General features: G+C 47.1%; 4 protein-coding genes across 4 annotated transcripts; 1 reads left to right on the top strand and 3 right to left on the bottom strand.

The window, feature by feature from the left end:
* Nucleotides 1–255: 255 nt before the first annotated feature.
* GLAREA_03818 (Zn2/Cys6 DNA-binding protein) lies at nt 256–3,238 on the bottom strand (the record flags this gene model as incomplete). The annotated part of the gene is made up of 5 exons (XM_008084071.1): nt 256–420; nt 482–1,926; nt 1,982–2,360; nt 2,596–3,028; nt 3,114–3,238. 5 exons carry the CDS (start codon nt 3,236–3,238, stop codon nt 256–258), a joined length of 2,547 nt encoding a protein of 848 aa, XP_008082262.1.
* A 2,821-nt stretch (nt 3,239–6,059) lies between these two features.
* GLAREA_03817 (uncharacterized protein) lies at nt 6,060–7,049 on the top strand (the record flags this gene model as incomplete). The annotated part of the gene is made up of 1 exon (XM_008084070.1): nt 6,060–7,049. The coding sequence occupies one exon, from the start codon at nt 6,060–6,062 to the stop codon at nt 7,047–7,049; it is 990 nt and encodes a 329-aa protein (XP_008082261.1).
* A 248-nt stretch (nt 7,050–7,297) lies between these two features.
* On the bottom strand, nt 7,298–7,933 carry GLAREA_03816 (uncharacterized protein; the record flags this gene model as incomplete). The annotated part of the gene is made up of 1 exon (XM_008084069.1): nt 7,298–7,933. The coding sequence occupies one exon, from the start codon at nt 7,931–7,933 to the stop codon at nt 7,298–7,300; it is 636 nt and encodes a 211-aa protein (XP_008082260.1).
* Nucleotides 7,934–8,734: 801 nt separating this feature from the next.
* Nucleotides 8,735–11,256, bottom strand: GLAREA_03815 (FAD/NAD(P)-binding protein; the record flags this gene model as incomplete). The annotated part of the gene is made up of 4 exons (XM_008084068.1): nt 8,735–10,185; nt 10,235–10,860; nt 10,916–11,031; nt 11,083–11,256. The coding sequence occupies 4 exons, from the start codon at nt 11,254–11,256 to the stop codon at nt 8,735–8,737; spliced, it is 2,367 nt and encodes a 788-aa protein (XP_008082259.1).
* Nucleotides 11,257–12,588: the final 1,332 nt, after the last annotated feature.

The following is a 12,588-nucleotide window of genomic DNA, read 5'->3' as shown; positions in this document are numbered from 1 at the left end:
GACAAACGCATCCTTGATCTGATGATGTCCAAAATTGACGAGCACACGATAAGTGGGCGACAAATGTAAAAATGAATAGCAAAATTCAATTCCTTAGGTTGAAACAACGCCAACATCCAAATGGGTATGTACCGGTCCCACCAAAAAGCTTCCGCACAGAGTAGAGGTTTGTACATATAATAATCTATCATAACCCATTTTCATTCGCTTCCTCAACATTTGTAATTGCAAGTATGCAAAACTCCATCATGACGTTCATTTACCAGGTGTGTTGGCTCCCATAAAGATATTTGCATCATATTGCTGTTGCGACAGATCAACTTGATTGTCTGGAACCAACGTTTGGTCGGTATTCGGGGGGTAGTAGGCATATGCAGCCTCGACATTACCGCCATTCTGGATAAACGAGTCCCAAGCCTCCTGGAATAATAATTAGCAACTTGTACAGGATAGATATATGGCTAATTTAATAGCAACTCACCCAGTCTAAATTCGCTGGCAAATCCATCATTCCGGTACCGCTAGTCGCATTATTAAATACAGCGAAGGGTGAAGCAACGCTGTTCATCGAGGCAAAAGGATTATCGATCTGGAGGGCCGGTGTAAGACCAGTTGTATCGCGCATATTCGTGTCGATGTTTGCATATAAGCCTCCTCCAGGAGATTGGGCCATGTTGCTAAGGAAGGCTGCAGAATTGGGAGTTAAACCACCAGACAACATTCCTAGAGTCATGGCCGCTGAGTGCTCCGGCTTAAGGTTTTCGTCATCAAATTGAGCAAAAGCTTGAGCTGTAGTAGATGGCTCCAGAGGAGCTTCCTTTGGGCTTTTCAATTTCTCAAGCATGATAGTGAGTACGTTAGATGCCTTGTATGCCTCCATTGATGAAGTTGATGATTCCTTCCATATCGAGTGGGATGCTTCCAACGATGAAAGCATCTCAGCACGTTGAGAAGGGGTCCAAAAATACGGGTCATGATTCGGAGGAGGCTCGGGCAATGATTCAGTGACTTGATCGTAGTGTAATTCGAGGCAAACAATCATGGCACCAAGGAGGTAATCGTGCTTTGTGTGTGATGAAATGAACCATTTCATAGCTCGCAGACGGCCTCCCGGTTGGGATTCGCTGTGCAGCTTGATTTGATGTCGTAGAATCTCCAGAGATGCATCTACGCATGCTCTACGAGAATGTGCGTAACGCGGATTTTGCCTTGCCCGAGCTATGTATTTCCGATGGAGCACAACGACAGTCTTCTGCCAAAATATATCAATATTGAATCGCTGCATCAACAATGTAGCAGGATCATGCATGCATTCCTCTAGAGGACGGAGGCGTAGATGAGGGGGTATGTTGCTTCTCAAATCTCGTAACTTATTATCCCTCTTCAATATCTCGTCATAGCTGATAGCCTTTCCGTTGACCGCATTTATCTCTTCCAAAATGGTAGAAAATTCGACACTAATATGTGATTTAACAATCATATAACTCACAGGAGTGGGTTCCGAGAGTGGTCTTGCAAGCGGCAAGACTTTAGTGTCTGGGCCGAATTCGTCTTCAAAAATATTTCGAGGCAACGACGCGTCGCAGTCTGTGCTTCTTATCATACCTGGAAGCGCTAATTGAAAGGAGAACATGGTGTCCATCTGTCGTATAAACGACCATATGCGCCGTCTCATCTCGGCCTGATAGGGCGTAATGCCTTGGTAATTACTTGGGTCTCGGTGATAACCCATTCGCATAGATAGTCGTACAATCATTCCTACTATAACCCAAATCCCCACTTCTGCATCGAAACGAGTCTGGTATTCGCCTTGAACATACAGAATTAGCGTTTCGATTGTATAAATAGATGACTTCGTATAATCCGAGTTGACCAAGCATTGCACCGTTCGCAACCGATATTCGCTGGCTAATTCCAGTGTTCGGCCTGTATAACCTGTTAACGAGGCTGAAAGTGTCATCCGTGGCAATTGATTACTCACCTTTCCATTCCAATGGCTCATCACCGATCTTATTGTACGACTGCATGGCAAGGGATAGAATGGAGTAAAGCAATCCGAGCCACACTATGGATGTCTTTGCTGGATCCTGCCAGTGATTATGGAGTTGCTTATGGAAAGTCGGGGAGTGAAGTATATGGACGGCAGGATCATATGAGTTGAAGTACCGGGTTACGAGTTTATCTACCGCTGACTTCGTGGGAACTTCTCCACGAAGTTCTCCATCTGTAGCTGGACCATGTGTATTGAAAAGGAAAGCTGGCCCGTCGATTACGGAACTTGGTTTTGATTGTCGAATTCTTTCATAGTTCTTTTCGATATCCTTCTTGTGGGAAATGAAGTAATTCTTGACTTCAGTGATCTGATCTGAGATTAGCGATCATCTTTGGCTCTTCTTTACACACAAATGACGACTTCTTGATTGTCAATGTATTTCGAAGTGACATGGTAGCACTCGCTCCAATTGGCCACGAGCAATAGGGCTTGCAAACACGACGCCAACTGATGATGTGCTAAGATAAAAGTGGTTGCGGGTAAAAATTTTAAGGAAATAGATCGTAACACTGAAATGGAGGCTTGAGGGAACAGAAACTTACATCTGCTAAAACCATATGCCAATGGGAGTCTCCCACATACATGGACTTCCCTTTGTCTGCATCTACCTTCAAATGTCCTAACGAGTTAGTAACGCCTTCCACCTCACTATTCTCTCCATCTTCGTCTTCTTCTTTTATCATTCCATCTTCTTCGTCATCCAGCCCCAGAGGAGATGTGAAGGAACCTGCACCATCGCTTTGAGAACGAGCAATGGCTGCGGTAGCTGCTGCTGGACCAGCGGACTGGGCGCCATTGGTCATCAAAGATAAAACTAAGCCTTCTAAACGGTCAATACGATTTTGCATATCATCAGGTGTGGAAGCTCCTTGACTTTGGTTCTTTTTCCGTGAACCAGGCGCAGCATACGAGCATGAAGAAGCATCCCCTCTTCTCACACAGTTCTCGCATGGATGCGTCCGATTACACTTCAGCCTACTTTCTGTCAATATGGTCAAGGACGCTTTGAAACATGAGTGCTGTAGACGGGAAAGGGGGTTCAAGGCCACTGGGTACTCACTTTCTATGCCGGCACGGACCGCAGGACAAGGGCACTCTGTTTCTCTTTCGCACAACACGAAATTGTGCATCTGGAGAATGGCCACCAGCGCTTGACGAAGTAGTAGACGGAGGTGTAGGAGTCATCTTGAATTATGAATTACACGCAATGTAATGTGAGGTGGTAACTAAAATCCGAGTTGGGAAGAGAAGGATAATATCCTCTTGAGACGAAATGTGTCTGCAGACCCTTCCACAATGGACCCTGTAGCACTCTGCACAAAGCAGCGGAGGTCTTGGTCGGTGAAGGAAAGAGAAATAGTGCCACCTCAAGGGCCGTAGGAGGCTTCCGTGGTCACGATGGCCAATGACCGTGGTCCAATCCACGAGGATGAGCGCTATTCCTTTGATAAGTTCCCACTCTTGGCTAGGCCTTCTACGGGGAAGTGGCTCGCCCAGGCCTGATAGCCAGTACAAGGGAAGGAGATAATATCTGTCTGCAGCGTATGCAGATGACAGACAGCCCTACAGCCACTCAACGCTTAAGACTCGATAGTTCAATGCCTTATGCTGACTATAAGTCTCGCACTATCTCCCTACGATGGCGGACTGACAATCTTCGTTCCCAGCAACAGGACAGAGCGAGGTTCGGGACACTTCTCTTAATTCTTCGCAACCGCGGCACTGTTGACGGGGTGTGTCTGAACAAATGTGAAGTGGAACTGCTGCACCACGACTTGCTACGTCTACCACCTGCGCCAGGGAGAGCCAGTCGACCAGCGACGAAGATCGCACGATCAATCTTGTTTCGTCAGCGCCCACGATGGGGTCAGGGCAATCACGCTGCCTCGTTCCGACCAACAGTAGCACGTCTGGATTACCACCAGGCCGTAGCGCAATACGACAATCGCAAGCTAGAAACAATGCAAATCTAGCTTGGTATATTTTATGGAACGAGATCTCTAGCGGTTCGATTATATCCCTGTTCAATGTAGGATGGACGATGTGGTTGCCCGCCAAAGGAGGATGTTAGGCAAGAATGACCGGCGCTGGGGTCACCGACTTTCTCTTTCGTTCGAGAAAAAATTATTCTACTTGGCTGTGAGGTAGAGACGTCGCCCTCGAGGGTAAAGACGGCCGCCGATAATGGGGATATTACTACCGATTTGCGTTAGCAAGTGTGCTTGGAGTGATTGTTCGCACCACTTTGGCTGGTTCGCCTCGAGGACGAGGGACGCGCAGATCTTACAAGAATATTCCGAGCCGACAGCATGAATAGGTAGGTAGGTATTTAGAATTGGTGATGCTGTCAGAAATCGACAGTGTTTGCCTTTCGGGGTCGTACAATTGTCTTGCCGAACCGATACGTCGGCGCGAAAAGATGCGAAGCGAGAATCGAGAAGGCGAGAAGGGACGACGATGATGATGATGATGCTGATGATGCAGCAAATTGATGTTGCAATGATGGTTACTGGTGGGATTACTCTGGGGGTTGTATTTTGGTAAATGGCGCGTCGTTACGATCGGGGGGGGGGGGGGGTGGTTGAATGAGTTGCGAATAGTTAGGATGGATGTTGTTGTCGACCTAGAACTGCCCAAGCTAGGTACGGCCGGCCGTACGTCGTTGGCGCACCGTCCAAAGCGGGACGACGACGACGTCTCGATTTCCCCACCAGCAGAGTCACAGACCAGCACCAGCCCTGGAAGCTTGGACCCCAATCTGGAAGGGGGGGGGGCCTCTCGATTCGGGAGGGGAGCTGTGTGGCCGATAACCCGCTGTCTGGGGTACCTGCTTCCTGCGGTGCCTAGGTACAATGCAAATCCAAGCTTATCTCATCAACGCAGCCCGAGATGCCCTCGCCACCGAGGTATTTTCGATTTCCAGATTTCCAGTAACCTGATAGATTACTCATGAGTCGCCTTCCGTGCCTCTCCAGCCGAGTGAGAGCGATTTGATCCGATTATTCAGCAGATCACCAGTGGCAACAATGTTGTAAATCTGTCCGAAATACCAGCTGGCATCCGCATAGGAAATCTTGTAGGAATGGTCACTCCGAGGCCAGAGTAAGAGAGAGAGCACTTGGACAGAATAATACAAGTGTAGTAATCACTTCTGCACTGCTACCTAGGTTACCGACGCTGTAGACATCATAGCTGACAAACGCCAATGGGGAACACTACCTGAGTCTACGGTATGGTCAACATCATTGTTGAGACTTGCTTGGGTATCTAGGTATCCTTCGATGGAATAGTGACTCACAAATACCATATAGCAGTGCTTACCCACCTGGGCACCTGGGGCAATGCTGCCAAAAGGTTCGCGTTGATGAGTTTCTGCTTAACGCCGCTTAAATTCGAACTTCTTCCCTCTCCAGCTGCATGTTAACTCCGCCATCGTCAGGTGGTTTAGTCGGGAAAGAAGACTTTTGCTCATAAATTGATGTTTTCGTCATTTTCTGTTGTTTCCTCTTCTTTTCACTCTACTAGCTACTCGGGCTTGGATCCAATTGCAATTTCGAAATCAGTAAGCTAGCTAGCGAATCAGGAGCGGTACGTTAGGGTTGAGGCACAATCATTTTCTCCAATTCGAGGTATAGCAACCATTTCATAGAATGGGCTTATTATTGACATTTTAGGTGAAAATTAGAGAGAGGACCAATGAAAATTATTCCGATACTAAGACTCAATTGCTGGGAAGATTGTTCTGTACCATACGGTTAGTTCGACAGATGGGTGCCTCAGGACTCAAAACCGATAGAGATCCTTCATCGCTACTTCACAACTACACGTTGCTCCGCTCCGCTCCGCCCAAGTTCCCGACACACAGATCAGCGATCAGCCCCTAGGGACCACGAGATCTTTCTAGGCTCTGACACGCTCGACAACTAGACAATCATATCGCAAAGCCAATCATGACATCTACCAGTTAACAGCCTGCCTTGTTATCGGGAATATAGGCCTACTCGCCATGCGGTCTCCTTTTCCTTCCTCCTCGTCTGCTCCCGGCGAGGGGAAGCTTGTAGTTGCTCTCGCTCCCCAGAAGGTATCTGCGCTATCGGCCATGACATTTCAGTATCCATTGAAACTGATCTCACCATCGCCGACGTCATATCAAAAGAGTGTTCTCGTGTTTCTCCTCACCTACGGCGGAGGGCTCGTTGGAGGCGATCAAGTAAACCTCTCGATTACCGTTGGCGATGCCTCCAAACTAAGTATGGTGACTCAAGGTCATACCAAAATCTTCAAATCCCCAACACGGGATGTTATTACCCGCCAAACTTTGGATGTGACGATACAAAATGGTGCTTCTCTGTGCTTATTACCAGATCCAGTCCAGCCGTTCAAAGAAAGTGTCTATCAGCAAACACAAATATTCAAGATTGCCGATGAAGGTTCGCTTTGTTTACTGGATTGGGTTTCTGCCGGAAGGACCGCAAGAGGAGAAGACTGGGACTTTTGGAGTTGGCGAGGTCGCAACGAGGTGTGGGCAATCAGACCAGCAGGAGAGAAGCCACGGCTCTTGCTTCGGGACAATGTAATCCTTGATTCGTCTACATCAGAAATCCAGGAAATGAAAATCAAGGATAAAATGCAGAGGATGGACATCTTTGGTACGTTAGTGTTAAGAGGACCTAATGTCGACTCCACCGCCGCGTTTTTCTTGGCCGAGTTTGCAGCTTTACCTAGGATAGGAGCACGAGATTTCAGATCACAAGACATGAAAGATATGGACAGCACAGTGGTCCTTGGCCATCTTGAAGAATGGAGAAATGCCAGGCTGGCGCAAGAGCTCGCAGATGGGATTCTCTGGTCAGCAGCCAAGGTACGAGGATGCACCGTAATAAAATTTGGAGCTCGCACAGTGGAGGGTGCTCGACTATGGGTTGGGGCAATGTTAAAAGAGGAAGGCTCGATATTGAAATGCTTTGGGGAAGATGCCCTGATGTGTGTGCGATGATGCACTTCATGTTTTTCGATTGAAGTTGTCCTAAAGTCTATTCTGGAACGCCGTCTGTCTACCTGAAGTGGTATCTCGATTTACAAGCCAAATTCCTCGCATCTTACTAATCGCATGCCAACGACAGCAAAAACTCTCGGTTTCTCTGGCCTCACATCTGATCAAAATGAGGGCTCCCAAGATCTAGAAGCAAACTTTGTTACGCCTTTCAAACTACTGAACTCTCCCACAAATGATCTCGCCCTCGATTATGGGCCATAAGGTCTCCAGGCCTGAGATGACTGCAGAGTAGGCTCGGGATAGCTCGGTTTGACAGGTGGTAGAGTTGCATACGGCGATGCATATGGTTGCGGTTCTGGCGTAATTTGAGGTTCTGCGCCCCAAGGAGACTCTACCACCTGCTCTCGGGCCCACTGACCTCTAATATCATTGTGCCGGTTGATGATCTGATTAGCTCCTAGTCTAATTCCCTTCTCCCGAGCATTAAGCCAATCAATTCGCCTCTCAAGTTCGATTTGAGCAACTGGTCCAAGGGTGTCCAGTTTCTCCTTGTAGTATGCGAGGTGTTGAAGAACTAGGACCAGTCTGTTTTGACTATCATTCAAGAACATCTTACATTGAAGACACTTTTGGGCCGCCGTTGTCTGAGTGGGGTGACAAGTGAAGCATGATGCGGGTGAAACTCGATCAGCCGTAACTGGGTTGAATATCTCGGGGTAGAAAGCGCCCAGATCGTCAACGATGGTGGCATCATGGAAGTGATGTGTCAATGTGTTGTATTGCTGTTCATTCGAAGTTGGAGTGAATTGAAGTCGTTGCGCTATTGTATGTATCCAACGTTTTGGTTTCTTGTTGACGGGAGAGGGAAGTATACTACCAAACATCATAGACGAATCCTAACAACACCATTCAGAAGCGTAAAATGTTGAACAGATTCAAATTGAGCATGGATTTGTTATTCACTTACTGCTACTACTGGAATGCTGAGCATTGGCCTCCCCTCCAACCAGATAGTATTGTGATTAAGGAGTATCCCCTAAAAGAATTGTGAGGATTACCTGTTCCCAGAAATGAACCATTGTTAGAAGATTGCTCGGTAGCAGAACATATTCCTTGTTGCAATCAAGTTGTTCACAAATCATATCTTAACCCTTCACCTTCAAGGGTTCATCTAGAAGTAGATCCAAATATAATTCCCTCTGAGGCAACTTTGCTAGGGACCCTGTGAATAAGAACCATGAGACCATCGGGAGGGCAATATTCTCGAATTTATTAAGTTGCTGGCTCTTCAAGTTCTTATAGATCACGCTCATTTGATACAGTTATTCATGGACAACTGTTTTTTTTTTGGGAATTCTTATGGCCGTAAGCCAGCGCCAGGCACACATAACACAGCGAACCTCGCTATTGTTAACGTGCTATAATGTGAATATATCCAGCCGACTTGCGACATAGCAGCTGTGTCAATGGCATGGTAAGGTGGGTTGTGGGGGAGACCTCGCTCTCAAATTTATATGTGCAAAAATATTTAAGTATATACAAGAATAATCTCACCACGCTACCCGATGGCGTATCGAAAGCCATAACCAATACTCCCGGGCATGAGAACGTGGTTCGAGAACAAAATCGTGTCAGATACACCGACTAAATCAGTTCTAGAAGATAGATAAGGGTGAGGATCCGAATCAGCAATCATCTTCGGCGTCCGGGGAGCTCTCGGTAGGAGTCAATGGCTGGGTAGTGTTCGATGGAGTGGTAACTGGAATCGTGGAGTTTGCAAATGGTGGTGTTATCGACGGCGCCGTGGAGTTGGATGAGCTACCAAGTGCTAAGATTTTTGCAGCTGCATGCTCAGCAACAACCATTACAATGGCTTGTGTGTTGCCAGTTGGAAGATCGGGATGGATACTCGCGTCAACCACAAACAGATTGTCTGTGCCAAAGACTTTAGTGTCAGTGTCGACAACAGCATTTTGCTTCGAATCTCCCATCATTGCGGTTCCAACAAAATGACTTCCTGAGACGTAGCTTGCGACCAATGATGCACCAGTGGCGCTGGCTGAACTTGGGACCAAAATGGTCGAGTTTCGGGCAGCATTCAGAATGGAATCCAGAAACTCGACAACGGCAGCTTTGTCTTCGTCGGTGTTCATCAAAGGTTCTGTGCTGAATTGCGTTGAGCCAGTGGAGGTGATACCGAGAACTCCGGCAGACGTAGCACCGTGAGTGAGATAGACCTTCGCTCGAACAGTGCCTGCAGATGGGGAGTTGACAGTTCCCTGAAAGAAACGAGTGATGCCGTCGGTACTATTCAAGCTAGACCAGAAGTTGAGGCGCTGACCACTCTGGGCTAGGGGCCCACTGGCCTTTGCGAAAAGGTCAATATCAGTTTGCCCAGGATTTGTGAATTGACTAGCAAGCATAGAAGTAGCATTCGCTGCCGAGGCCGATGTCGTGTTGAATGTCAGCGTGAAGATTGGGTGATCACGAAGGTTCTGGCCGACAGGTAGGTCAATCCAATCGGATTCGGCTGGGAGGGTGACTCCCGTACAACCGCTCTGGACAGTTGAGATTTGGTCTTTTGGTCCAATGCCGCTGTTGAACAGAATGCGAGGACTTGACATTGCGCCACCTGCGAGTACGACCTTTCCGCCAGCTTTCAAGTTGATGATCTGTCGAGCACCCGTCGATGTTTGTACTTCTACACCGGTAATAGAAGAACCGTCTCTAACAGCTCGGAGAACTTTGGTTTCCAGGGAAAGCTTGAAATTCGGTGATGCTTGTGCAAGTGGCAGATACGAGGTGACAGGGCCGGCTCGAAGTCCATTCTGAATATCCCAGGGGGGGTAGCTGTAGACCTCATGCTTTGAATCCGGTTGCTCAATGGCATCAATATGGCTCCAGCCCATGCCTTTCAGGAAATTTGACATGGCATTAAAAGCACCCTGGTCATACCTCTTGCCGTCTTTGGAGGGAAGGGTTGTTCCTGGATTCCGTGAATAGAGCTTTTCGGCGGCTGCACTGACATCGTTCCATTTCCACCCTGCAGGCCATTTGTCGTCAAAATCGGCTGTCTGTGGACGAATGAACATCAAGGCGTTGACCATTGTCCCCCCTCCGAGTAAACATCCTGCTTCTAGAATAGGTTAGCATATGAGTTTAAAATGAAGGGAAAGAATACATACGGCTAGCAGTGTCTGTGCAGTACTCAGAAGTATCTGACGCAGTTGTAAGGTAGTAAGACATTGAAGGAACATCGTACTGGGTGACAGTGTCATTCCATGATACAGTACTTCGACCACCGGTAGCATATGTAGAAGCTTTGCCACCTTCCAACAAAAGAACAGACTTGCCACTCTCAGTCAGACGCTGGGCCACAATAATACCAGCAGGTCCTGCACCAGCAACTATATAGTCGTAGGTCGAGTTTGATACGGTAGTCGTAGTGTTTGTCCCTACGTTTGTACAGGTAGCATTTCCCGATCCACCTGCTGCACTGCCAGATGCCGTTGCAGCCCAGGTAGGATAATCAGCGGATCCAGACAATGTCATACCAAAGCCACCAAAACCGCCATCATGATAGACGAACGTTGCTGAAGAGGCGGATGTTGGATTTGTTGGGGATTTAGTCCCAACGGCGAAGCCCAATGAAATGTCGGCAGTGCTTCCAGAAAATGAAGACGAAGTACCGGTGATACATCCAGTACACAAAAACGTATAGGACATGTGAGTTGAGTTTACAAAGGTGCCATTTGCGATTGGAGAAACGGACACACTTGCGTTGGTATATACGTTTGGGGCCGAGTAGCCGCTATTTGATGTGAGACATGGAGGGACATTGGGAGTTCAGATGTAGTTACCTAGACATAAAGAGACCTCCAACAACAGAATCAACATTGGGCCATGCTAGTACGAAAAGACTTCCAACCATTTTGGGAGTCAAGGAAATCCCCGCATATCCAGTACCATTTGTTGGCAGGACCTACAATTGGTTAGCAAAGTTGGCGAATCCCTGATTATGATTGCTACCTACTATTTGACCGATAAAGTCTGATTGAACTGTTGTGGGAACCGCAATACCAAATTTAAGTCCGGTTGTGGCATCGGTGTGTTGTTGAAACTCAATACCTGTTTTGGGATCGAGAAATGCCGCAGACTGGGAATAAACACTGGCTGCAAAAGCCAGGGAACTGAGTAGAAAGCGCATCTTGAAAGTGTCGTGTAGTTTTGGTGAAATGTAAAGATCAATATCGTCGCTGGCTTGTCAAGTGTCCAGTGCGTGGCTGGTTTCGGAAATAAGTTCAATGTCAGAATGAGTGTACAATGCTATGCCGTCGAGGCAGTAATGCGCGACTAGGCGACTGAAATGAAAGTAGGATGGTTTGCAACCGAAAGAAAGGAAATCTTGCACTGAAGAAGATGAAGAAATTTTAGGAGCAAAATGGGAGGGAGATGTGAACAAGATATACATATGCCGAATAAGCTATTTCTGATAAGGTCTTGTAGGTCATTGTGGGCCTCCACATCGATTCAGGTAATGCAATCATCAAAATAATACCTTAGCTTGAGAAAGATTAGAACTTTCTAATTTGTTTCGATTTACCTCCTACCCTTGTTGTGGATCGCAGACTAAGAACTGTAAGAAATATATTATCGGACGTCGATATTGTCCAGGCAATCCCTGAACGGGGCTCGTTGCATGGCTCGCGGAGGACAAAATGAGTGCTAGTCACCTGCCTAGTAATCTTGAACTAAATAAGAAGACTTCGAATAGAGCGTAAGAAGTCTCATTTACTTAAGACAATTGACAAAATATCTTATATTGTTCCAAATTAATCCACTAAACAACGATATTTCGTCAACATAATCGAAGAAATACCGTGTTTCGACTGCCGTTTATTTTGTCCACCGCGAGCATGGCCTTCGTCACGGCATTCATGATGATGGCTCTTGGTGTAGAATCTCCCGCCGCATCTAGACCGTTGGCCTGATGTTTCAACCCGTTGAAAGCTGTCGTGGACTCGTGTATCCCTTCAATGCCAAGTCTTGATGTATCCACAGCTATCCACATCCAACGTGGCCTGGGATTTGAAAGAATTCAAAATGGAGGGAAAACCACTGGCTAACAACTCGGATCTTCGACTTCATTCGCCGGAGTAAGACATCATCTAGCAAAAGCGTGAAGAGTATTATTGAGTTCCAGTCAGCTTGCCAGATAATGGTTCTGAATCGGTTGCTTGTATATTTCCGCAGAAGTTACTTTCAAGGCCCGCAAGACAGTGGTCCTGGAATGACTTTGTAGTTGCAAGATCATATTTTTCGTCAATTTGGAGAAAACTGGTCAGCGTCGTTCTCTGTTTCGTTGTGTCTTCCTGCCCTGCGGGTACGAATAATCAAAAGAGGGACGATGAGAGTTTGGCATCCGTAAAACTAAGAAAAGGGGTGGTCGTTTCGAGGCTAACCGCATTCGGTTAACATCCTGCTAACTTGCACACTTCAATCTCCTGCTAGCCATTATTCGACTGTTGTACATGACATG

Source organism: Glarea lozoyensis (assembly GCF_000409485.1).
Source record: "Glarea lozoyensis ATCC 20868 chromosome Unknown GLAREA2, whole genome shotgun sequence".
Lineage (NCBI taxonomy): Eukaryota > Fungi > Ascomycota > Leotiomycetes > Helotiales > Helotiaceae > Glarea > Glarea lozoyensis.
This window is presented reverse-complemented; position numbering and strand designations above follow the sequence as displayed.